We start from the raw sequence: 25522 nt of genomic DNA, 5'->3' as shown, positions 1-25522 counted from the left end.
GTGTTGGAACCACAATTGTTTACAATTTGCATAGATGATTTGGAATTGGGGACCAAGTGTAGTGTGCAGAAGACATTGAAAGTCTGCGAAGAAATATAGATAGTCTAAGTGAGTGGGCAAGTGATTGTCAGATGGAGTAGAATGTTGGTAAATGTGAAGTCATCCATTTTGGTAGGAATAACAGCAAAATGGACTTTTTTTAAATGGTAGAAAATTGCAGCATGCTACTGTGCAGAGGGACCTGGGTGTCCTTGTGCATGAATTGCAAAAGTTGGTTTGCAGGTGCAGCAGGTAATTAAGAAGGCAAAGGAATTTTGTCCTTCATTGCTAGAGGGATAGAGGTTAAAAACAGAGATTATGTTGCAGCGTATAAGGTGAGGCCACACCTGGAGTACTGTGTACGGTTTTGGTCTCCTGACTTGAGAAAGGATATACAGGAGGGGGTGCAGAGGAGGTTCATTAGGTTGATTCTAAAGTTGAGAGGGTTGGCTTATGAGCAGAGACTGAGTAGACTGGGGCTATACTCATTGGAATTCAGAAGAATGAGGGGAGACCCTATAGAAACATATAAGATTATGAAGGGAATAGATAAGAAGTAGAGAAGTTATTTCCACTGGTAGATGAAACTATAGGGAGCATAGCCTCAAAATAAGGGGGAGCGGATTTAGGACTGAATCGAAGAGGAACCTCTTCACCCAACGGGTTGTGAATCTGTGGAATTCCCTGCCCAGTGAAGCAGTTGAGGTAACCTCGTTGAATGTTTTTAAGACAAAGTTAGATCCTTGAACAGTAAAGGAATGAGGGATTATGGTGCGTGGATGGGTAAGCAGAGCTGAGTCCACTAAAAGATCAGCCATGATCTTATTGAATGGTGGAACAAGCTTGAGGGGCCAGGTGGTCTACTCCTCTTAGTTCTTATGTTGAAGAATGCAAACAGGAACTTTTCAGATAAAGAAACACCATTACTTAATCTGACATTTGCAGCCTCCAGTTCAGATATTGGCACTGTGCATGCTTCAGCAGCTCATATAGAGGTGGGACCAGCATGGTGAGTCAAGTGGTACAAGTGGGCTGCAGCAAACCTGGAGCAAAATGGGCAACTGGTCACAAATTGTTGTAGGGGACTCAAATGAGAACTTCAGTGTTACATTCAAGAATAGGTTGATGGGCTTGTTCACAGGTTGTATTGGCACTACAGTTATCACTATGAAGGGGCATAGATAAGTCCAACTGCAACTTGCTAGAGGATGTAGTGCAGAGCTTGGAGGTCATCTTTTCTAGCAGGGATGTGATAGCGCTTTCAGATCCAGCTTTGTTGCAGTGCCTTGTGACTGATGTCTCACTATCTCACTGCAGCATAGATGGAAGCCAGCCAATGTCTCAGCGCTGCAATGGAATCTCAGACTGAGGCCATGAGATCTCTGAAATTGCCACGTAAACTCAGGTTGCTTCTATCATGACTGTAGATCTCCGTGCCCAAAGGGACCGACCAACAGGCTTCTCTCTCCCACCAGCTGAGATGCTTGCCAAAAGCCTGGTACCAACCGCTGCAATGCCACCTTGGTGATGCCAATGATTTCAACCCTACTGGATCTTGAGGCATAAGAGCTGAAGACTGTTGAAATAGGGCTCGTTGCCCTTCTCTGTGGCAACAGGTTTGGTTCACACCAGCTTATTCTTGGTGAAATATAGCCACATCAGCCACCACTCCTGGTAGCAGTGGAGAAGAGAGAAATGCATCTGTAACCTCCCGGTAGGCACCATCTTCTGTTGTGAGCCTTCCTCCTCCTGCTCATTTCTACAGCTCCCCTCCTCCCTCTACTACCTGACCTCCATGACCAGCATCACTGTAAACATTTCTGAGCTTTTCCACAATAACTAGGTATGCTGCTTCCTCTAACACTGCAAACAGCATAAGAAAGTCAAAATACCTGATTGAATCAGTAAGTGATTGGCCAATCAGTGAGGTATTCTTTGTTCATGTTCGAGGCTGAGAATGTTTGAGAGGGCATTAAAAGAACCAGTGAGGCCAAAATGGCAGGTTGGATGCCAAATCATTTAGACTGTGCTTCTAATGAACAAGGATGGCCTGCGCTATCTCTGAGATAACTAATCATTTAGTTCTGTTATTTCCACATACAATTTTTTTCTTTTTCATGTATTTGTCTACCTCTAAACGTTGATCAGGGATTTTCCTTTCTCATAGATCGTGCCAAGTTACAATAACTCTCATACAGAATCTCCCAGCTTCTCTCTCTTTCTCGTGACTATCTTAAATTTGTGCCCTCTGTTTAATGTTTCACTCATCAGTGAAAATAGTCTTCATCAACTTAACTTTTCAAAGCTGCTCAATTTTGAGCACCCCTATCAAATCTCCTTTTAGTTTTGTTGAAATAGCATGAGCTCCAGTTTCTCTGATCGGGAAAGTAGATTTGATTATGGTACGGTTACTGAGAGTAACGGCGATGATGCAGTCTTATTGCTATACATTTAATCAACCTGAGTGCAAACCTGTGACATCAGAAAATTAGCTTTAGACCATCAGTAGCTAAGGGAGAAACTGAATTAGAAATAATCCAGCAAATATGCAGGGGAAGTGATGAGTCATCTGAAGTGGAATGATGGGCTGCTGAACCAATGATTTATGGTTTTCATTGAGTTACATGATACTCACTATTTCCCTTTTCATCCATCAGTTAAAATGAACTGAATTACACACGTCGTACAATGAGAAGTAACTCTCTCCTAATTGTGAATGGCTGTAATTGTAGAATAATATTCCCACCAAACCTGAATTACATAATAATGATAGATTTTGATTTTCACTATCACTGATCTTTCAAGAGGGAAAGGTCTAATTTAAGAATGCAATGAAATTGGTCATGCTTCATCCTGGGTGTATTACTGAGAAGCTGTAGGTGGAAAGTTTGCAATCATTAGTTTTGCATTCACAGTACTGATCGTAGAATCCTACAGTGCAGAAAGAGACTATTCAGCCCATCGAGTCTGCACCGAACACAACACCCAACCACGCCCTATCCCCATAAACCCATGCATTTACCCTAGCTAGTTCTCCTGACACTAAGGGGCAATTTAGCATGACCAACCCACCTAATCTGCGCATCTTTGGACTATGGGAGGAAACCAGAGCACCAGGAGGAAACCCTCAGAGATGCGGGAAGAATGTGCAAACTCCATACAAACAGTGTCTCAAGCCGGGAATCGAACTTGGATCCCTGTTGAGGCAGCAGTGCTAACTACGTGCCACCGTGCTGCCCAAGAGACTCACTTGCACTCGTTTACCAGTAGACTGCAGTTTCAGCAGTCTTGTATCTTTTCTTAAATTGATACTCTAAGTAGTATCTGTGGTCCTGGTTGAGCGAAGATAGTAGCAAAGTTTGTTCACACAATCAGTACAATCAGTCAGGATCTGACTACATGCAAGGTATATTAAAACAAGGATTGTAATGCAGTTGCAAATAATGGATGTCTGCATCACAACAGAAAAAAACCCTTAATTGTCATTTATAATGTCTTTCACCACTGTGTGCCTTGGTACCAAATTTGCTGTAAATTACCATGTGAAATAGCTGAGCATTGCATTGTTAGCTTTAAAATGACAGATTTGACTTTTTGTTCAAAATTGTGGTTTCTGATCTACAACAGCATTAATTAAATGTTAACTGTTTAAACATGAATTAATACTCAATGCCAGACATGTGCAGACTAATTAGCAGTTTAATCAGCATTTTCTTCTGGGAGACTTGTACTTATTTAGGAAATCTCTTGGAATGTATGACTGTAAGGCAGCAAGTGTTGGGCTTGGGCTGTAAGTTGTGAGTGCTTGCACATATCAAATGAAAGGAATCTCAAAAGTATGTTGAATAAAATGAAAATGAAGATATGAAGATATGCAAATCATGCAATCATAAAAATTCCATTAACCTAGTAACAGATTTTTTTCCATTTTTCTCTCTCAAACGCTTGTCTTTCTCCTTCACTCCCTTTACCCTCTCTCTTGTTTTTACTTTTTCATTCACCCCCACATCCAGCGTTAGCTACAGTTTTGCATCATTAGTTGTGGAATATTAGTTAACAAGAACTTGCGTGCTGGGGCAGTTGTCTATACTCAGTTTTCGGTTTCTTGTCCTTTTAAGCTTGGCATGATGTGCAGAAACCTGCCACAAGAGTCTCCAAATTAAATGGCAGTAATCGATACAAGTTAAGCCTCTGTTTCTCTAATTATAGATTGTGTGCCTTTCCCAAGTACCATCACTTCCACTTCTCTGTTCACAAAATGTTTGCAGGTTGGCATTGGCCAAAGCTTAGGAAGGCTAAATGTACACAGGAATCCTGCTAATGTGTAATGATGATGTGGGTATGCCGGCGTTGGACTGGCGTAAACACAGTAAAAAGTCTGACAACACCAGGTTTTAGTCCAACCTATTTATTTGATAATATACTCGCAAGCTTTCGAGGGACACCCTCTTCACCTGACGAAGAGGGTGTCCCTCGAAAGCTTGTGAGTATATTATCAAATAAATAGGTTGGACTAAAACCTGGTGTTGTCAGACTTTTTACAATGTGTAATGACCCAAGGCTGCATAGCTTTCAGCATAGTATGGGTAAGCTCACATCCAGCTATTTCCATTTTACATGTGGATGTTGTCTTTGGTTGTGTGGAGCTAAATGGAAAGAACATAAGAAATAGGAGCAGGAGTAGGCCATCTAACCCTTCGAGCCTGTCCTGCCATTCAGTAAGATCATGGCTGATCTGAAGTGGATCAGTTCCACTTTCCCGCTTTCTCTCCATAACCCTTAATTCTCCTGTCTATCAAAAACCTATCTATCTGTGACTTAAATATATTTAGCGAGGTAGCCTCCACCACTTCACTGGGCAGAGAATTCCAGAGATTCACCACCCTTTGAGTGAAGAAGTTCCTCCTCAACTCCGATCTAAACTGCACCCCCCTCTTATCTTGAGGCTGTGTCCTCTAGTCCTGCTATCCTTTTTAAGCAGGAAGAATCTCTCTACCTCTATGCTATCCATCCCCATCATTATCTTATATGTCTCTAAGATCCCCCCTCATCCTTCTAAACTCCAATGAGTACAGACCCAGTCTATTTAGTCTCTATTTATAGTCCAACCCCCTCATATCCGGTATCAGCTTAGTGAACCTCCTCTGCACTTCCTCCAAGGCCAAAATATCCTTGCGCAAGTGCGGTGACCAAAACTGCACACAGTACTCCAGCTGCGGCCTCACCAGTACCCTGTACAGTTGCAGCAAGACCTCCCTACTTTTATATTCTGTCCCCCTCGCTATAAAGGCCAAAGAATCCCAGGTTGGGTGACAGGTATACTCCTTCAGGACCCATCAATACATCAAGTTGGATAGTCAGTTAACAGCTGAGTGCTGCATCCTGCCAACACATGCATGTGCTGCAACTATCCACCTGTCTTCAAAATTGACAAATATCTTATTCCATTAAGTAATGACTTCCTCTGCAAGGAGGTTCAAAGCTTCAAAGACAACAATGAGAATTGTTCCATTCATAGTAATCACAAACCAGAGCCAGGTGCTGGTTTATAGTGACTGACTAAAGTTGTTTTCATTGTGGGCTTCTGGGATTTCTATTGGTGGTTTGAGGATCGCAGTACACATTTTTTCAGTTTGTAATCAAAACCAACTGATGACTAAGTCGAGTTTAGTTTTTACTTAATAGGATTATGGGATTTTCAAGGATCTATTTGTGTTTTGGGATCGTTTTCCATTAATTTACCAGTTTCTTTAATGAAAATTGCTAAAATGAGTGGCCAATGAAAGCCCTCTTGTTACATGCTGAGTATTCAGGACCTTTGAACGTTCGTTTATTGAAAATGTTAATACATAAGCATTGCAAACTGGAATCCTACAGCAACAGTCTGTATTTTCGCAATCCCTGGTTGTACTGGAACCAAACTACAAAGGAATGCGGTGCACCATTAAACCCAACTCTTCGCTTGACTCTCATTAAAAATCCAAACTAATTTTCTGTCCCATCTTGAGGATGTTGGGTTTGCAATGGTACAGTGCCAGCAGCCTCCTGGCACTTGACCCAGGTAGCCATTCCTCATTTGCTAAGTCTAGACGATAGGTATTTTCAGGCAATCTGAACTCAGCTGGGCTTGACCCAGTTATTCCTAACATCTTGACACTTTCCAGCAAGTTTGTTTACTGGATTACATTGCAATTGAGTCAAGGTGTGGAGGCCAGTTTGTAGCATGCCAAAAGCAGTGCTGCAACTAACTCTGAATCAAGCCAGGAATGTTTTTGAGGTGCTGATTTTGGGAAAAGCCTTTACTATATTGACTGTTAAGGTAGTGGTAGAAGTAGAATGCACATGATGCCTGAAAGCTTGATTTGTAGGCTACTCAATGCTGGTCACAACCATCTCTTTGTCCTCTACCCTATCCGGTATCTAGCCTGTCTAGCATCTTGCGGCAATGTCAGGAGTATAATGGGATGCTCTCCGCTTGCCTGCATGAGTGCAGCCGCAACAACACTCAAAACTTGACACCATCCAGGACAAATCGGCTCCCTTGATTGGCTCAATTCACCTCCTTAAATGTTAAATTCCCTGCCCCACAATGACAGCAGTGTATATAAGATGTACTGCAGCAACTCACCGAGCTCCTTCAACAACACTTTCCAAACCCATGACAGCACAAGGAAAGCAAATCCATAGGAACATCAAAGCTGTCATCCTGACTTAGAGCTATATCGCCATCCCTTCACTGCCACTGGGTCAAACTCCAGTAACTTCCTTCCTAACAATACTGTGGGTGCAGCTACACCACATGGACTGAAGCGATTGAAGAAGCTGTCTTACCACCACCTTGTGAGCAATTATGGTGGGCAAAAAAAACAGGCCTAACTAGCAAAAATCACACCCTGTAATAGGATAAATATTTGTGTAAACTGAAGAGGTGAACTGTCAGCCAAAGAAAGAACATAAGCAATAGGAGCAGGCGTAGGCCATCTAACCCTTCGAGCCTGCCCTGCCATTCAATAAGATCATGGCTGATCTGAAGTGGATCAGTTCCACTTTCCCGCTTTCTCCCCATAACCCTTAATTCCCCTGTCTATCAGAAACCTATCTACCTGTGACTTAAATATATTTAGCGAGGTAGCCTCCACCACTTCAACAGGCAGAGAATTCCAGAGATTCACCACCCTTTGAGTGAAGAAGTTCCTCCTCAACTCTGATCTAAACTGCCCCACCCCCCCATCTTGAGGCTGTGCCCTCTTGTCCTGCTGTCCTTTCTAAGTGGGAAGAATCTCTCTACCTCTACCCTATCCATCCCCTTCATTATCTTATATGTCTCTATAAGATCCCCCCTCATCCTTCTAAACTCCAACGAGTACAGACCCAGTCTATTTAGTCTCTCTTCTTGGTCCAACCCCCTCATCTCCGGTATCAGCCTAGTGAACCTCCTCTGCACTCCCTCCAATGCCAAAATATCCTTGCGCAAGTGCGGCGACCAAAACTGCACACAGTACTCCAGCTGCGGCCTCACCAGTGCCTGTACAGTTGCAGCAAGACCTCCCTACATTTATATTCTATCCCCGTCGCTATAAAGGCCAGCATTCCATTCACCTTCTTGATCACTGAGGAAGGGCTGATGCAGTGTCCACAAAGGTGAAGAGAGCTGCAACATGGAATAGGAGGTGTGAGACCCTGCTACTTATCAGATGGTTGGTCAGTTGTGCTGAATTTTGATGTTCAGTATTGCACCTTCCTTGGTGCCTTGTGCTTCTTTTGTACTAATCCAAAGAAGCCAATTGAATAGGGGATTTGAAAATGGCCTATAGAATTTTTTAAAAATCTGTAAGCTAATGTACACCAAATAAGTCTGGAATATTTTTTATAATTTATGAGCACACAACTAGTTTCGTCATCCATTGCCAGAACTGTGTGGGTCACATCAAACACTCTCTGGACGAAGTTCTCCTATTTTGAGATTTAGTGCCATGGCGGGGTGGGAATACGGACTGTTTCCCACTGCAGAGACTAGAGGAACAACACACCAAATATTCCCACCCTAACTTCATTTTCTATGCACCCAAGTGTTTTGTGTTGTACTCGGTGGTGGGGTAGGCCTGGACGATGTGTTGTCTGCAGTTGCGTCTGATGGCATATTGAAAAAGATGGGCCTCCTGAAAATGAAGATGGATTTCCAGGACCGTTCTGAGGCTGGAAGAAGGATCCCTCCACAGAATCTGGAGTCCACCCACAGAGATATCCCAGTCCCACTGCTGTGGTGGTCTAAGGTCTTATGCTAAATACCGTTCAATTAGCTTCTTTGGATTAGTGCAAAAGCAGCATAGTGCAAGTATATCGTAGATAAATGTGGGGTTATTCACTTTGGTAGCAATAATAGGAAGGCAGATTATTATTTTAATGGGTGTAAATTGGGAGAGGTGGATACTCAGCAAGATGTTGGTGTACTGAAAGTAAACTTGCAGATTCAGCAGGTGGACAAGAACGCAAATGGTATGTTGGCCTTCATAGTGAGAAGATTTAAGTATAGGAATTACTGCAGTTGTATAGGACATGGGTGTGGCCACATGTGAAATATTGTATGCAGTTTTGGCATCCTTATGAGGTAGGATGCTCTTGTTATAGAGGGAGTGCAGCCAAGGTTTACCAGCCTGATCCCTGGGATGGCAGGTCTGTCATATAAGGAGAGACTAAGTTGGTTAGGATTATATTTACTGGCTTTTAGAAGAGTGAGAGGGGATCTTGTAGAAACTTAGAAAATTCTAATGGGATTAGTCAGGTAAGTTCAGAGAGAATGTTTTTGATGGTGGTGAAGTCCAGAACTAGAGATCATAGTTTGAAGATAAATAGTAAACCTTTTAGGACTGAGATGAGGAGAAATTTCTTCACCCAGAGGATAATGAATCTGTGGAATGCACTACCACACAAAGTAGTTGAGACCAAAATGTGGTATAATTTCAGGAATGAGTTAAATATAGTTCTTGGGGCTAAAGGAGTCAAGGGATATCCGAGGGGAAGCTGGAATCAGAGTATTGAATTTGATAATGAATGGTGGAGCAGGCTCGAGGGGCTGAATGACCTACTTTTACTTCTATTTTCTATGTATGTTCCAATGTATAACTTGGCTCCCAAATCCATTTTGTGAGCAGTGTGCTGAAAGAATTTCTATAATTGAAGCGTATGTATTTTTGATTCTTGAATTCTAGCTTCCTTCAAGCAAGTAAGCCTTGTAAATCCAGCCAGTTAGCCATTTTATTTTGGGTGAAAGTGAGCTAAGAAGTATTTATTTCCTCTGGGTTGCTGTCAATCTGCAGCCTTTGTCTAATATTTAACCAACTAGCTCAAAACGTCAGTTGCCAGTGTGGGCCATAAAATAATTAAACATTGCTGTATTGACAGTGTGGTTTTGCTTCAGTAGAACCATGAAGAACAGCCCTCTGAAACTCTTGGTGATTGACACAGTGTTAAGTGACATTAAGAATAATAGTAGAATTGAGACGTACAGCTTGGCAGCTTCTGCAGCTTTTACAAGGAAATTCCAAAAGAACTGAGCAGGCTGGCCTTAGCAATGCAAGTTATTTGCCTGCCGATGTGTCAGGAATAAACTAGCCAGTCTAAATGTGAGGTGTGCTACAGGCTTGCATTTTGTACGATGTGGGAGAAAGGGAAGGATTATTAAACGGTGGTAAGTAGACAACCACCTTTATCTCAAACTTGTTCCTTTATGTTTTTAGAAAACAAAATTTAATGAGTTTAATCTTCTATAATGCTGACACGTTACTTTGATATTTACAATAAAACTTTGTGTGGCAAATTAGAACAACAGGCTTCTATAATTTTCAAGGAAATTATTCATTAATTCTAGACTTTTACTGTCCATAATGAGTGCAGAATTAGATTCCAAAATTTCAGCATCTGTACTGGTCACAAAGCCCCTATTTGCGTTCAGCCTCCCTCTCTCTCTCTCTCTATTCTCTCTCTCTCTCTGTTCTCTCTCTCTCTCTCTCTCCTCTCTGTCCCCTCTCTCTCTCTCCTCTCTGTCCCCTCTCTCTCTCTCCCTCTCTCCCCCCTCCCCTCTTCCTCTCTCTCTCTCTCTCTCTCTTTCCTCTCTCTTTCCTCTCTCTTTCCTCTCTCTTTCCTCTCTCTTTCCTCTCTCTTTCCTCTCTTTCCTCTCTCTCCTCTCTCTCTCTTTCCTCTCTTTCCTCTCTCTCTCTTTCCTCTCTTTCCTCTCTCTCCTCTCTCTCTCCTCTTTCTCTCTCCTCTCTCTCTCCTCTTTCTCTCTCTCTCTCTCTCTTTCTCTCTCTCTCTCTCTCTCTCTCTTTCTCTCTCTCTCTCTCTCTCTCCTCTTTCTCTCTCTCTCTCTCTCTCCTCTTTCTCTCTCTCTCTCTCTCCTCTTTCTCTCTCTCTCTCCTCTTTCTCTCTCTCTCTCCTCTTTCTCTCTCTCTCTCTCTCTCTCTTTCTCTCTCTCTCTCTCTCTCTCTCCTCTTTCTCTCTCTCTCTCTCCTCTTTCTCTCTCTCTCTCTCTCCTCTTTCTCTCTCTCTCTCTCTCTTTCTCTCTCTCTCTCTCTCTCCTCTTTCTCTCTCTCTCTCTCTCTCCTCTTTCTCTCTCTCTCTCCTCTTCTCTTTCTCTCTCTCTCTCTCTCCTCTTTCTCTCTCTCTCTCTCCTCTTTCTCTCTCTCACACACATGCTCTCACTCTGACATTTTGTATCCTAATGTTGCATTAAAAATCCATATTCATTTGGGTATTCCCATAATCATTACTCCTTCCCTCGTTGCCTATAGCCTGGATCATCCTCTTTCCTCCTTCATGGGCAATAATTTGATATGGCAAAGCAACTCACGGCATCTGCTGACGGTTAGATGTGCCCTTGCATGTATAAGTTTTTGAATGAAAAGTTGCTGAAAATGCAAGTTGATAACATCGCAACAAGGGAAGCTGGGCATCTATAACCTTAGTAACTCTTAACCAATTAGATTGAAAAATTGTGAAATGTATGCCACATGAAAACAAAGTGTTGGAATAAGTTAATTTAATGCCAAAACCTATGCAGAAAAGAGAAGTGAGGGAAGACAAGACTGGATTAATAGTGGGGTGGGGGAAGAAGAGAGAGAGATGTTTTTCTAATGTTTCAACATGCCAACAATTGATCACTGAAAAGCTAAGACACCACATTTGTAGTAGTTAATCTTTAGATCTGCATCATTAATAGGATAGTTGGTTTGTTTTGAACGACATTTGACAATATGGTGAGTTTTGCTTCCAACCTACTGGACAATCCAGCAAATTTGTGCTGTTCAATGTATTTCAGCAGTGAGCCAGACAGCTGGACGCTGTTTTTGCAAAGCTAATGGTGGAGCAGTACATCTCAGAGCAAGCTTTCAACTTCTACTTTAACTTTACATACGCTTCGCCTGTGGGATCTGCACATAAAACACGGCAAGCACCAATAGTATCGCCAGTGCTTTAACAATAATGTGCCACTTATGATGAGTCACTTCTCACGATTTAGCAACTTCTTAGAATTAGGTTTTATCCACGTACACAAACGTTGCAGATGCTACAAAATTCGCACATTTGTACCTGATGCAATGCCTCAGTTTACTCTTATTATATGACAGACACATAGTGGCAATTTTCCAGTTACCAATTTCTTTTTTAAATCTAATCAATTTTGCCTAAATATTTCAATGCATTCTTATAGTCCAAAGATGTGTGGATTAGATGGATTGGCTGGGCTAAATTGACCCTTAGTGTCAGGGGGACCAGCTAGGATGAATGCATGGGGTTATGGGGATAAGGCCTGGATGGGACTTGATAGGTTGAATGGCCTCCTTCTGCAGATTCTATGATTATACAAAAATGAATAAACTGAGTCTTAAAGCTTTTTTTTAAATCATGATCCAAGCATTAAAAAGTTCTTTGTACACTACGTTTGAGAACAGAATTGCATTGCACTGATAGACAGTGGCAAAACTGTTATAGCAGTCTATGTTTAAAATGGCTTCCAGACCATTACAAAAGGTGTTCCAGTGAAGTGGTAATTGGACACCAGGAATTGATCAGTGCTGTGAGGAGGTAAGGGAAGAGGAAGAACAAAATCAGACCAGCTTCCTTTATAGTGATAGGTTGGTGTCATTTCCTGACCAGTGTGACTGAACCAATGTCTTCACGTCCCAGCAGTTGATTCTTATCTGGTTATTTTGGAGAAAGTGGACATGTTATTGTTCAAACTAACTTTGTCCCCTAATTTTTTAAAAAACCTTTTATTTATTAACTTGTGAAGACTAATATTTTCAGTATGTTTTCATGAACAAAGAAAGCATCACAGCTAGAACCACAACTCCTGTTCCTTATTGCTCCCTGCATTGATTTTTTTTTCAGCTTTACAATGGCAACAAATTAACTTGCGTCTAATTAAAATAAAACCTTTCAATGTAGGTAATCATCCCCAGCGATGTTACAGAGGCTAAACTGAATGTGAAGCCAGAAGGAGGAGATATAACAGGAGAGCTTTCTTAAAAAGGGTGGGCTTCAGTGGGAGCGGTGCAGTTTCAGAGAGAGAAGCAGGAGAGAGGGATATCTTGGCAGGAGTGCAAAGACACACGCTGGGTCTAATATATAAAAAACCTGTGACAAAGAGGCTTATCTTTCTGCAAATAGAAGATAGCAGAAGAGGAAAGGTATTAAATTAATAGCAGGAAGTTTTTAAAAAAAAGTAAAATGATGCTTGGACCGGAACTCTGAAGGCTGGCAGTGCCGTGGAAGCAGGGAATGGGTAACAAAACATGGCAAGGGGAGCAGGCCAAATATGTCATCTTGCATTCAAAGGCAAAAAATCTTTATGGTTACGCAAGGCATTCACCATTAAAGTGACATAAGCAGGACAGGCTTTACATCAGAATGAAGTATGTGCATTGCAGTGTGTGTGTTTAACCTGTGGAAATCTAAAATCTGTTCCTATTTTTGAACGTGATGATCAGAAGTGGACCCCAAAATTCTCTGTGGTGTTACAGCACTTCAGATACTTCATGGTTTTGGAGTACTGCAGCCATATACAGTTATGTTGGAAGGTGTCTTAAGAGATGAAGCAAGCAAAAGGTGTGTTCTGTATTTGCCTGTGTATATTGTGTGCGTCAGCAAATTTTTAAATCAACCAAGCTGCTTTTCAGAACAAACATTGATTTTTGTCATTTGGAAGCATGTAGCATCCTGTCTGAATCTGTTTGTACTTCCCTAACCAAACAGACATTTAGTATATTTAAAGGAACTGGTATTGAGTTAATTTTACAGTGAATACTACTCCCAGAATAGTCTAGCACAGTGTTCACTGTAAAAGTCATAATTGCATCTGGGTCAATATTGCATAATTGTCTACAGAATGGTCTTTGCCCATTCAGTTTCTATCAGAATTACTCAGTTGCTGACTGGGCAGTTGTTTATAGTGTTCTCAGATGAACATAATTCTTTCCAAGTACTCATTCAGATATTTTATTCTTAATATTTTATGAGACATGGCAGAACACAGTCATGGCAAATGAGAGAGAAGTCCACAGGAAGATGGACCGAATTACAAAGTGCAATCCCAAAATCTTGTAATGAAAGCAGAATTTGATTTATTGTAGCCTAGTGGCACTGGACCAAGACTGCAAGTACAAAAAACTGGAAAAGTGCAACTGCTGTGCTACGTCTAGCCTGTGGGATCTTGCATCTGCATTCCTTTATTAGTGCAGTCTTAAGATTTATCAAATAAGTAAATTGTCTATTCAACTTTGTGAATTCCAAAGATGATTTATAGACCAGTTTGTATCTAGTGCTACATGGATTTTCAACACGTTTATCTGGGACAACCATGTCTGAAGCTTCTGATCACCTAAGCAGAAGCTGATGTTTACTTCAAAGGGTCCTGGGGTGTAAGGCAAGCTTTCACACGTCAAATTAGTGCTCTGCAAAAAATATGTGACAGTATTTTGTGCTCAAGCACTTACTGACCATGAATTTTGTTGTTTGCGTGGGGAGGGAGGAGAGGACTAGTGGGTAGGGAAAATGCGGTGATTGTTTTGAACCTTGTTTTGAGTGTAGCGTACACAGTAGTGGGAATAGATAGCAGTCAGTAATGGGGGACTCCCACTGCCCTCGACCTCTTGTCACTAGGGCCAATTTTACTGCGCTCTGCTACTGCGTAGAGATCAGCCAACTCAACACGAGCCCAGGAACCAATTTTGGCTCTGTTGTTAGGATGTAATCTGATAGAGGTATCATATGCTTTAAAGAGTAAGACTGAATCGCACATTTGAAAACCCAATTTTTGTTTAAAATGTCTATGTAGTTATATTATGTTTACTTGTTACACAAATTGTTCTGTTCAAAGTACTTTTTTGCATTGAGAGTACAGCTGTTGGTAGATGCTGTCAGCTGAATTCATACAGATGTCCTGATGTTTGGAGCTTTGAAAATGCTCTGCATGAGTCATCCAGCTAAAGGAAGCTGGGTTCCCACATTAGCATTGTGTGTTAAAGTTAGATTTCGATGCGACACATGGGAGCTCTATGCAAATACAAGTTCAGGAGCTCTGTGCAAGTAACAGCTCACTGAAAGCAGAGCAGTGGTACACAGATATTGTACTTTCATGGGAAAAGACACTACTGAAACACTGCAGGTGATAATGAATAAAAGGTTCCAGGTTCAATTCACAGCTTGGGTCACTGTCAGTGTGGAGTCTGCACGTTCCGTGTGTGTGTGTGTGTGTGTGTGCGCGCATGGGTTTCCTCTGGGTGATTCAGACTTCACAGTCTGAAAGATGTGCTGCTTAAGTGCACTGACCATGCTAAATTCTCCCTTAGTGTACCCTAACAGGCAACACAGTGTTGCAACTATGGGATTTTTTATAGTAACTTCATTGCAGTGTTAATGTAATCCTACTTGTGACACTAATAAATAAACTTAAAACAAGCTCTCAGGCAGAATTGGGAAGGAGGTGATTCCTATGTCTGGACTATTCCATCAAAATGTTAGAGCAACAGATTACAGGTGCTTCACATGATCTGCATTTAGTTATTTAAGTGCATTTAAAGTAGTAGCAGCAGATAGTTTTCAGTTTCTATGCCTGCATGAGCTTCAGATAAGAATCATAACTTGTGGCAGTTCCATTCCCATTTTGGATGCGCTTAATTTTGCAGTTGATTTACTGCTACTTTGTCCAGTAGTTTAGATGAAGTTAAATTACAGGAAATCTTGTCAAGAAGCTCAAAAGCAATGTTTCATTTTTAAAAATTCTATTTCAAATCCATGCTGGGTTGTGACAGGAAAGGACAGACAAAGATAAACTATTTCCACTGGTTGGAGATCCTAGAACTAGGGATTGTAGAAACTTGGAGATTCTGAGCCAGAATCCTAAGAAATAGAGCCAGACCATTCAGGAGTAATGTTAGGAAGCACTGCTTCACCCAGAGGGTGGTAGAGGTTTGGAACACTCCTACAAATGACAATTGTTGCAAGATCAGTTGCTACCTTTAAATCTGAGAGAGATCATTTTTTTTGTTAAGCAAAAGGTATTAAGGGACATGGGCCAAAGGCATGTGTATGGAGTTTGGCAACAGATCTTATTAAATGGTGAAACAGACTCGATGGGCTAAATGGCCAACTCAGGTCCATATGTTCCTCTGACCTTGTTATCTCCAATGATGTGACGATGCCGGCTCCAATACCCTACCTGCTTTTCTTCAGCACACCTAGGGAGTGGGTGCAGTTTCTTCAGCCTGGGTGTGTAGCATCCCAATTAAATATGTGATGGCAAAGCACGGGTTCGTGTGCATAGAATTGAGAGAGAGAGAGCACAGCTAACTGCCTGTGTTTGAACAGTAAATGGATTGCAGGCACGTGAGTATGATTGCATTTTCAGGAAAATGTTAGCATGAAACCCAGTTATTGTGCACACATCTGGAAACAATGTGCCATTGGAGCTTTGGCCCACAGCAGTACTGGCCAGTACAAGGCAGCATGCATGATGATGTATTTTTAGAACAGCATTATTCCACTTTTAGCATGGAATCCTTGTATCACAACATGCAATACCAAAGTTGCTGCATTAATATCAATGATGTCATACTATGTGATTATTTTTAATCTGATCAGTTACTGAGATGTATTATTTTGAGCTCTCCCAGAGTTCTGTCTAACACTTATTCGTTTTGTGGGAGTTAGTGGATGGATAACTGTCAATCATTTCATTACTGTTCATTGAACTGTGTCTGCAAATTGTTATTGTTGTATGTTACAGTAGCAGTTACTATTCAAATGTGATTTATTTGTTGCAGAGTGCTTTGGAACATCTTTGGTTTTGTTTCAAATTGATGTGGGGAATGAATGACTTATTGGAAGGTGTTTGCTGTAGATAAGCCTTTTCAACTTAAGCATTTGTGGATCTGCCATCATGAATTGGCAAAAATACAAAATAGGCCAGACTTTCCAATCTGGATCAGGAATCATGGGCAGGATTCTCCAGTTGTGATTGTGGCAGGACATGTTGTGAGCAAGAACGGGAAATTTGGCGTTGCAGCCAAAAGTCCATTCGGCGGCACTGAAAAATCTCACTGCAAGTCAGGGCATAAAATTTCCACCTATGTTTCAGGCAAACGCTTCCCTCCCTTAATTTTTTTTCCCTCTAAAAGCTATCTTCTGATGGACAGTCCTTCATATCCAAACCAATGCAGCAATGCTCATGGGTAGCATTGCAGAGAACCTGTGAAGAGGCCATGCTCCCTTTTTCATAGCTGAAGTCTCCTTATTCTGGCAAGCAAAATGTTTTAGAGATGCTTTGAAAGACTTTGGAAAGATGGTAAGGTAAGTGGGCACCTGGGTATGGTAAGCGAGTAGGGTATTGGAGTAAGGTGAATAATGCTAGGTCAGCAAGCAGATAGGGTGTAATTGTGTGGCAACAGGTGCTAATTGAATTGGGGGCTTGTCCAGTCAAGAGGTCACAGTATTTGGGGTTGAGGGATAGCAAGTGGTCTTGAGTGAATGGGGGCAGGGGGTGGGGTGTGGTGGGTGGCGGGATCACTTGGTGCTGGATTAGGTTTTTTTCTAGTGTTTCCTGGATAACTGAGTGAATAAGTCAGGACCAGCCAAAGTCTCTGACTAGTTGGAGACTATTTTGGAAGGTCCGAGGGAGCAGGGGAACTCCCAATTGGAAGTTTAAATTTTCGGGGCAATTCGTACAGAATCCTCGCAGTGCAACTTCCAAGGAGTTCTATGGCACGTCATCTGAGGTATGTCTGGTGTCTGACCTTCCAGCGACTGGAAATTCTGAGTCTGGTCATTGGGAAATTTCCCTCCCTCTCCTCGAGCAGTATAAACTATTCTCTCCACTGAGGACAGCTTTGTTAGTATGATAGTAATTACTTTTCTGAATGTGGTTAGGACGGTAACAAAACTAAAAAAAGCTGGTTCATTTAGGTTGTTTGTTTTTATCCATAAAGCCTGATTTTAATCTCAGGAGTGGTGTATGTGGCAGATAAAACCATGCCAAGGTTTCCCACTATACCCTGATGTGTCACCCATTTCTTCAGTAATGCCATGGAATGTTTTACATCATTAAAAGCACCACATTAATGCAGGTTCTTTTCAGGCTACTTGCCCATTCCTCAATCCAAAACTTCATTGAACCCCTACAGTGCAGAAGGAGGCCATTCGGCCCGGCAGAGCATCTTACCCAGGCCAACTCCCACTCTGGCCCTATCCTTGTAACCTCAGTAATTCCTCTCATCGACATATCTTTGGCCATGCTAAATTGCCTCTTAGTGTCCAATGTACCAAACCTGCATATCTTTGGACTGTGGGAGGAAACTGGGGCACTTGGAGGAAGCCTGTGCAGACATGGGGAGAACATACAAACTCCACACACACTCACCCAAGACCGGAATTGAACCTGGGTCCCTGGCTGTGAAGCAGCAGTGCTAAGCATTGTGCTGCCATCTTTCTGATTGCTAGAATTCCCCCTCACGCCCAGCTGCTAATATTGCAGTGGGCTGGTTCCATTGGTTTCCAACCATTGCCCAACAACCTGGCTATCTCCCGCTCCTGCGTGACTTTAGATTCCGAGTGGCCAGTGGTGATGATGTCATGCTCATGGCTTCGTGTGCAATTCCATGTCAGGGATTCAGCTGAGATCTGGGTGTTTAAACTGCTGCTTTGGTCCCCATACTGCTGATTTCCTGCCCCAAGTTAAAACCCGGGCAGTAATTTCAATAGAAACCTTGAGAAAGTGCTTCAGATTTCACAGATTAGTGAAGCAGTTTGTGATGACAGGAGGAGTTTTGAGACTTAATTTGATGTTACTGCAACAGTTCTTTTTTAAAAATCAAATTTAGTTGAATGCTATTCCTCCATTCAAACCATGTTGTATTGTAGAATGTGTGATGGGTTTTTTGTGCCTCGATTTGAATGAACAGAAAGAGCTCTGTTCCCATTCAAAAAGACAGTGTTCAGCAGCAGGTGGGAGAACTGTGGATATTTTGAAAAAACAGAGATTTCATTGGTGTTAGCCCAGCCTATGCCACGGTGTGCTGTACTTGGCTAAGTTTACACTAATACTGGAATTTTTCCTTATAGGGCACAGTGAGCGTTAGAGCGGGCAGGACTTCAGCTGACAGCTCCTTCAGCATAGTTGAAGTTTGTTAAAAGTGTCTGAAGCCCTCTATTGCAGATTGGAAGTCAAATTTGGTTCTTATGGGTGGGGGAGTGAGGGGACGAGAGAGAGAAAAGATTGGATGTATGTGCTGCATAAACTTGGCCACCATTTCAGAAGCTGGATCCTGTTTCTTCACAGTTGCTTGTCTGTAGTCGTAAGTAATGGAATTCTCCTTTTCCTGTTCAGCAGTATAGGCCAAAACCAGCACATTAAAGAGTCTGAAAGAGCAGCCGTTCTTTTCTGGTGTATAGCCAGTTTAAAACAGCTCAATGACGTGCAACAATTAGTTGGGGTGGGTAACTTTTGTGTCAGAGTTTGTTACGATGGTTCTACCCTGATATTTGATTAGGCAGTTCCTCTTCTAGCTGTGGAATTTCAGACCATGTCGGAAACGGGTCTGACTGCATATTTTTAGTGAGTGTGCTCAGCGGAGCTAAATCTGATTGGGACTCCTGTGACCAAAGGTAAAAACAAAACTGTTACTTAAAGACGGGAGGGGAGTTAATTCCTCTTAAACTCCATTTTAAGTTAGTAAAAATTGAACTCTCCCTCTCAAAGAGAGGAGAGGAAAGCCTGAAGGCAGCACTATTTTGGTTTTGGCAGCAATAGTTTTGTATTTACCCTTTCCGTACCCCAGAGGAGTCTTTCGCTATATGGTTCACTGCAGTGCATGTGGTCACCTGATTAATGCACAGCAGTTAAGCTCAAAGATTTGTGCTTCTGAAGCTGTATCAAGATCACTTTCATCAGAATTCCATAGCATGCTGCTAATAGAGGTATCTTTAGAGATGGATCTTCATTCACTAAATGTGGCATTTCACAGTAAAGCGATTATTTAAAACTGTGCTGCGATTGCAAAATGTACATGTGCACATAAAAATAAGACTACTGTGTTAAACTTTCAGGATTGCGCAGTTAAAGTGACATTTAAAACTGCTAAATTTTAAACAATTTTCTGGATTATGTAACAGTCTACAGGCAGACCTTTTTTTAAAACTGAATTTTGTTTTTAATTTCTCCAACAGAAAAAGGAGAGGGATCTTTAAATGGAGAAGATGAAAAGGATCCACAGTCTCCATATTCTGTGGAAACTCCTTATGGCTTTCAAATAGACCTGGATTTTCTCAAGTATGTAGATGATATACAAAGAGGAAACACCATAAAGAAACTGAACATTCAAAGAAAGGCCAAAGTGGTCAAAACGCCTGCAAATCCTCGCAGTGCTGGAGACCAGGTCAGTGGATGGACCTCCACAGAATCCCTATCCTCCTCCAATAGTGAAGACAACAAATTGTCACCATCGTTATTTATAGGTGCAAGGAGTCAGCATACTCCTCAAGTCAGAGGTGGTGGTATTGAGGCTTCGCCGGCATTTTTATCTGTTCAAGAGAATAAATTGTTGCCGCCACCATCACCGAGACCGACAGCGCACAATTTCCATGTTGAGAAAACTCTGATGGAAACCCGCAGAAGGTTGGAGCAAGAGCGATTGATCATGCAGTCAGCTGTTGGAGATGCCCGCCGGCCTAGGTTTGCAAGTTTTGGAGGCATGGGCTCTACCAACTCTTTACCTTCATTTACAGGGTCCGCTGGACTGAATCAAGTATCCCCAAATTCTCAACAAATTCATAATGGTTTCCAGGCAAATGGCGATTACAATCCTTACTTCGCTTCATCCATGGGCAGCTCCATTCGTCACAGCCCTTTAAGTTCAGGAATCACAACGCCTGTCACGAATGTCACTCCAATGCACCTTCAGCACATCAGGGAGCAAATGGTGGTTGCACTTCGACGACTCAAAGAGCTCGAGGAGCAAGTGAAAACAATTCCCATTCTACAGGTAAAAATTTCAGTGTTACAGGAAGAAAGGCGGCAATTAACGGCACAGCTGAAGAACCAAAAGATTTCAAATCAGAATGCCACGTCTGGATTTCGAAAGCGATCCTACAGTGCCGGAAACGCAGACCATTTTGAGCCATTGCTGCAGTCGAAACAGGGAGGAGAGCTGCACATTGACTCCGAGGATGAAATGGAAAGTTTAGAACAGAGCTCGTTGAGAATGGAAGAGTTCAGGCAACTGACTGCAGAAATGCAGGCGCTGGAAAAAAAGATACAGGACAGTAGTGATGAGAAGCTGAGCGACAGTAGAATGTGCACGCAACCATTGGTGAAAATAAAAGAGTACAGGTCCATAGCTGTGGGAACAGATCTGAACATGAATGAATATGTGGTGTACCATCGGTCTGCAAGACATTTCAAAGATATCGCAGTCGGGACAGTGGTCAGACAGATAGATGCCAGCGTTGGGGTCACTGAGACTCTGTTGGGTGTCACTACAGAGGCAGAGATGGAAATTGAACTGCAGCAACAGACCATCGATGCACTTAAAGAGAAAATTTACAGGCTTGAGGTGCAGTTAAAAGAAACCACCCATGAAGTGGAGATGAGTAAACTGAAATTAGAGCTGCAGGTTGCTGGATCCAGGAAAAAATCAGATAAATATGTAATGGCACAGCCACAGGTCTCCAGCGCCTCAATACAAGCAACTGTACAAACAAAAAATCAAATGGTTGGTGACCATGTAAACTATTGTGATGCTTGTGTGGGTACTCAACAGCAAACACACAGCACTGGAGTCACTTGTAAGCCTGATTTCCAAGACGTTGCTGTGGGACCAGATATACCATTGAACTGCTGGGTTGTACACGAGAAGGTAGAATTGCAGGATATGGCTGTAGGGCATCATGTTGTAATGTGTGATAAAACCATGAATTGTGGGGTGGAGAAAAAATTCTCGGATGTGGCCATAAACACAGAAGCGCGTATGCAAGATCAAGAACTTCTCAAGATGAGAGAAAAAAGTCTTCGAGCCAAGGAATCTAAGACAGTAGGGTGCGGTGATTGTTCAGTGGATGTGATAGTTTGCCAACCAAAAGAACTGATGTCCTCTAGTACTAACACTGTGCAGGTTAATACAGTTGATTCAGCTATAATGGCAGTGCCCCAAACTGTATCCCGGCAGATGCATGCAGACGTTGATAGATTGAATCAATTCACAAATACGGAGCAAATAACATTTGCAGACTCCTCTACCAATACCCTTGTGAGCAATTACAATAAAGAGACCAACACTGCAGTAATTGAAACACGTACTGTAGCTGTAGGAGATGGTAGAGTGAAAGATGTCAATACAACTGTTAAAACTCGTTCCACTGGTGTGGGCACAACAGCCAGTTCTGATATCGATTTGGAGAAGTTATCTGTCAAGATGAGAGATTTTGGAGTTGGGCAGTTGAGCATAAACGAGAACTATCTTATTGGTTTGAAAACGAGAAATATTGGTTGTGGCACAGTTAATCACCAACAGATGACTCCCAGCACAAAAAGCATCGGCGTTGGTGATGACCCTGTGTTTGCTACACAAAGCCAAGGGACCAATCCCATGTCGAATCCAGAGACAGAGTCCACACTGAACCATTACGTTGAGCGTGTGCAAAAGCTGTTACAGGAGCAGCAGATGCTGCTGGCTGAAAATTATGCTGAGCTAGCCGATGCATTTGGGCAACCCCACTCCCAGATTGGATCTCTCAATTCGCAGCTCATCAATACGCTGACCTCTATGAATTCTGTCATGAAATTTGGCAGCACTGAGGAAATAAGGAACTGTGACGTTGTCGACCCTTGTGCAGTCACTGAGGTTGCAGGTTAGTTGAAGTCTGTGATACTTGCAGATATGTATCTTTTAACTGACGCTCTTGATTTCCTTGCACTGACTAATTGTAAAACTTGTGAATTGGGCTACCTTTATCGTAATCCTTTTGCCATCCCATTTTGAAATGACCATTCAGTTGAATTAAACTTATTTGTTCATCCCTGTGGCTAAATGGAAATTTCATCACTCTTCCATCTTCTTTTTGTCAGTGATTACATTTGTAACATGACTTGAAACTACCCACTTGCATGTGCTAAGTAATTTATTATAATTGGAATGAGTATGCCTTAAAATCCTTTGCCAGAAATGATATTTTTTGTCCTTAACTGAGTTGCAAATTTCCATCAAATTCATATAATGGAAAGAATCTGATTCAGAGTGAGAAAGTAAGTTCTGTTTGGCTGCTGTATGTTTTGAAGTCTAGATGGAAGAACATCTGTGGCAGTGTAAAGATGCATTTTCACAGACGTAGTGAACACAAAAGATCTCATCAATAAGAATTGTACAGCAGCTACATGGCTGTAGCCAGCTTCCCAAGCATCTACCTAGATGCCTGCCTGTCTATGTGGTGATTCCACACAGTCCCAGGCATGGTGAACCTTACTCTGCTGTGTTGTCCTTAAGGGGACAATCACCATGGGCAGTTAGACTTAATTTGGATTGAAGTGAAACATTATAGTTCAATTCTTTTTTGTGGGTTACTTAGTTGTGATTGCAGTTTTACAGTCAGTTTAGTAAACTTCAGCATGCTGTGTTAATGGAAGTCGATCAAAGTCTATGCAACATTTTCCTCATTGCAGTAACATGTTTGTTCAGCTGAAGAATATAGCAAAGAATAAGCTTATTTAAATGCCATTACAATGAGGTAAAAAGGTAAAGTCACCGTAGTCTCAGATGATCATAGGCTGCGCCTCCCCTTCATGAATAACCTCAGCTGGTATAAGAATTGAACCCACGTTGTTGGTGTTGCTCTGCATCATGAATCAGCTGTTCAGTAAACTGAGCTCAGCCTCTCGCGGGGGGGCGCTCTTAGGGTGGTGAACTTATGGAATTCTCTTCCACATAAGGAGGCTGACTCAGTGAATATACTTGAGAAGGAAATAGATTTCAAATCTCCAAAGGGGTCTGGGGTAAGCACAGAAGTATGGGTATTAAAATAAAAGATCAGCCAAGACCGTACTGAATGGGGAGCAAGCTCAAAGGGCTGAATAGCTTACTCCTATTTTCTATATCTCTGTGATATTGACAGCAAATAAATAAATTATCAAATAATCATATTATGGTATACGGTATATTGGAGGCCATTCGGCTCATCGCATTCATTCCAGCTCTCTATGCTCCCGCTCTACCTCCATGGCATTGCAGGTTATGTCCATCCAATTTCCTTTTGAAAATCAATAATCGTCTTTGCTTCCACTGCTGGCTGAAAATTATACTCATAGGGAGTGAGTTCCCGGTTATTTACCACTCGTTGCATTCATAAAAAAATGTTCCTCTGAAATCTCCCCTGCACATCTTGCCCAAAGCATTAAATCTGAATTCTGATTCTTTAAGCAATTAGCTAATGGGAGCAATTTTCTTTGTCTACCTTTTCCGAACCTGGCATAATCTGGTACATCCACATCACATCTCCCTTCAATCTCCTTTTCTCCAGCTGAACTGGAGTTACTGCCAGGAGAGCTTGGACCAGGCACAAGAAAGAGGAACCATGTTTCCCATTCAACCAGATTAGAGGCCAGGAATGGGTCCCATCCAGCCAGGGGGTGTTAGGAGACCCCAGGAATCATTTAAGACTGATAACAGAAGCAGTCCCTGGGTGCTTACTAACTGGAAACTTAGGTTATGGCTGGCAGCATTTCTGTTCCCCAATATAGAAACCACTCTAAAATAATGTGCGATTGTAAAGTGCTCTGAATAGGGGACTATTCTACATTCTTTACCATTATTCATCGGACTGCCAAAGACAGCTGTGTATGTGTCAGCCATGGTTCGGTTGGTAGCACATTCTATTCTGGATCACCAAGTTCTAGATTCAAGCCTCATTCCAGGGCTTGAGCACAAGTATGCCAAAGTTGGCACTCCAGTGCAGTACTGAGGGAGCACTTTTCTGCACTCTGGCACTGTATTTCAGTGACAGCCAATGCAGGGCAACAGAGTCAGGGAAAGGGAAAGTGACGGGTTTCCTGATCTCCTCCCATCCTTTCCTCCCATTTTATGACACAAACTGCTATAAACCAGGTAAGTTTAAAACTAGGGAGAATGTAAGGGCTTAGGGGTTGCATGAGTTGGGATGGCCACCTAGGATGGGAGTCTGGGGGATAGGCAGTGGCCAGAAGTTCATAAGATGTAGGAGCAGAATTAGGCCAATCGGCCCATCAAGTCCAATCACTATTCAATCATGGCTGATATGCTCCTCGTCCCCATTTTCCTGCCTTCTTTCCATAACCTTTCAACCCATTACTAATTAAAAATCTGTCCAGGTCCTCAAATTTACTCACTGTTCCAGCATCCACCACACTTTGGAGTAGCAAATTCCATTGGGATTCACAGCCCTTTGGGAGAAGTAGTTTCTCCTCGATTCTGTTTTGAATTTGCTTATCCTTAGACTATGACCTCTCATCCTAGAAAACCCCACCACCAGTCGGAGCATCTGTTCCACGGCATGTAGGATGAGGGTTAGAAAAATGGTAACCCAGGAACTAGAAGTGTTAATAATCCATTTATTTTTCTGCTAGGAGTCAGAGTCCAAAGTCTTTGTTTTGATTTGGAGCATTGGATGGCTGCTGGTGCAGGGTAATTGCCATTCACAAGTTTAAAGTGCATTGCAGACGACAATTTGCTGCAGAAATAATTTTTCCTCATCATGTCACTTCTGGTTTATTTGCCAGTTAGCTTAAATTTGATTCTTCCACTTAGACTCTTCTGCTGCTAGAAACAGTTTCTCCTTATTTACTCTACAATTTTGAACACCTAACAAACTTTCACCTTCTCATTCTCTGCTGCAAAGAGAATGAAGAACCTTTTGGAAGGAAAAGTAGAAAAACAGAATTTTGTTGAAATGGTGAGGATGAGAAATTTTG

The 25522-nt window shown here is 42.1% G+C and overlaps 1 protein-coding gene across 5 annotated transcripts in view; it reads left to right on the top strand.

Annotated features, from left to right (window-relative positions):
• Window positions 1-25522, top strand: part of kank1a (KN motif and ankyrin repeat domains 1a) — a 252018-nt gene that overhangs the window by 191022 nt on the left and 35474 nt on the right. For all 5 annotated transcript variants that reach the window (XM_080188718.1, XM_080188719.1, XM_080188716.1 and 2 more), the window contains one exon: window positions 19756-22434. In XM_080188718.1, coding sequence (XP_080044844.1) covers window positions 19756-22434 — 2679 coding nt within the window. The remainder of the gene's footprint in view (window positions 1-19755; window positions 22435-25522) is intronic.

This window comes from Carcharhinus amblyrhynchos, chromosome 5 (assembly GCF_965287045.1).
Source record: "Carcharhinus amblyrhynchos chromosome 5, sCarAmb.v2.hapA, whole genome shotgun sequence".
Taxonomy (NCBI): domain Eukaryota; kingdom Metazoa; phylum Chordata; class Chondrichthyes; order Carcharhiniformes; family Carcharhinidae; genus Carcharhinus; species Carcharhinus amblyrhynchos.
This window is presented reverse-complemented; position numbering and strand designations above follow the sequence as displayed.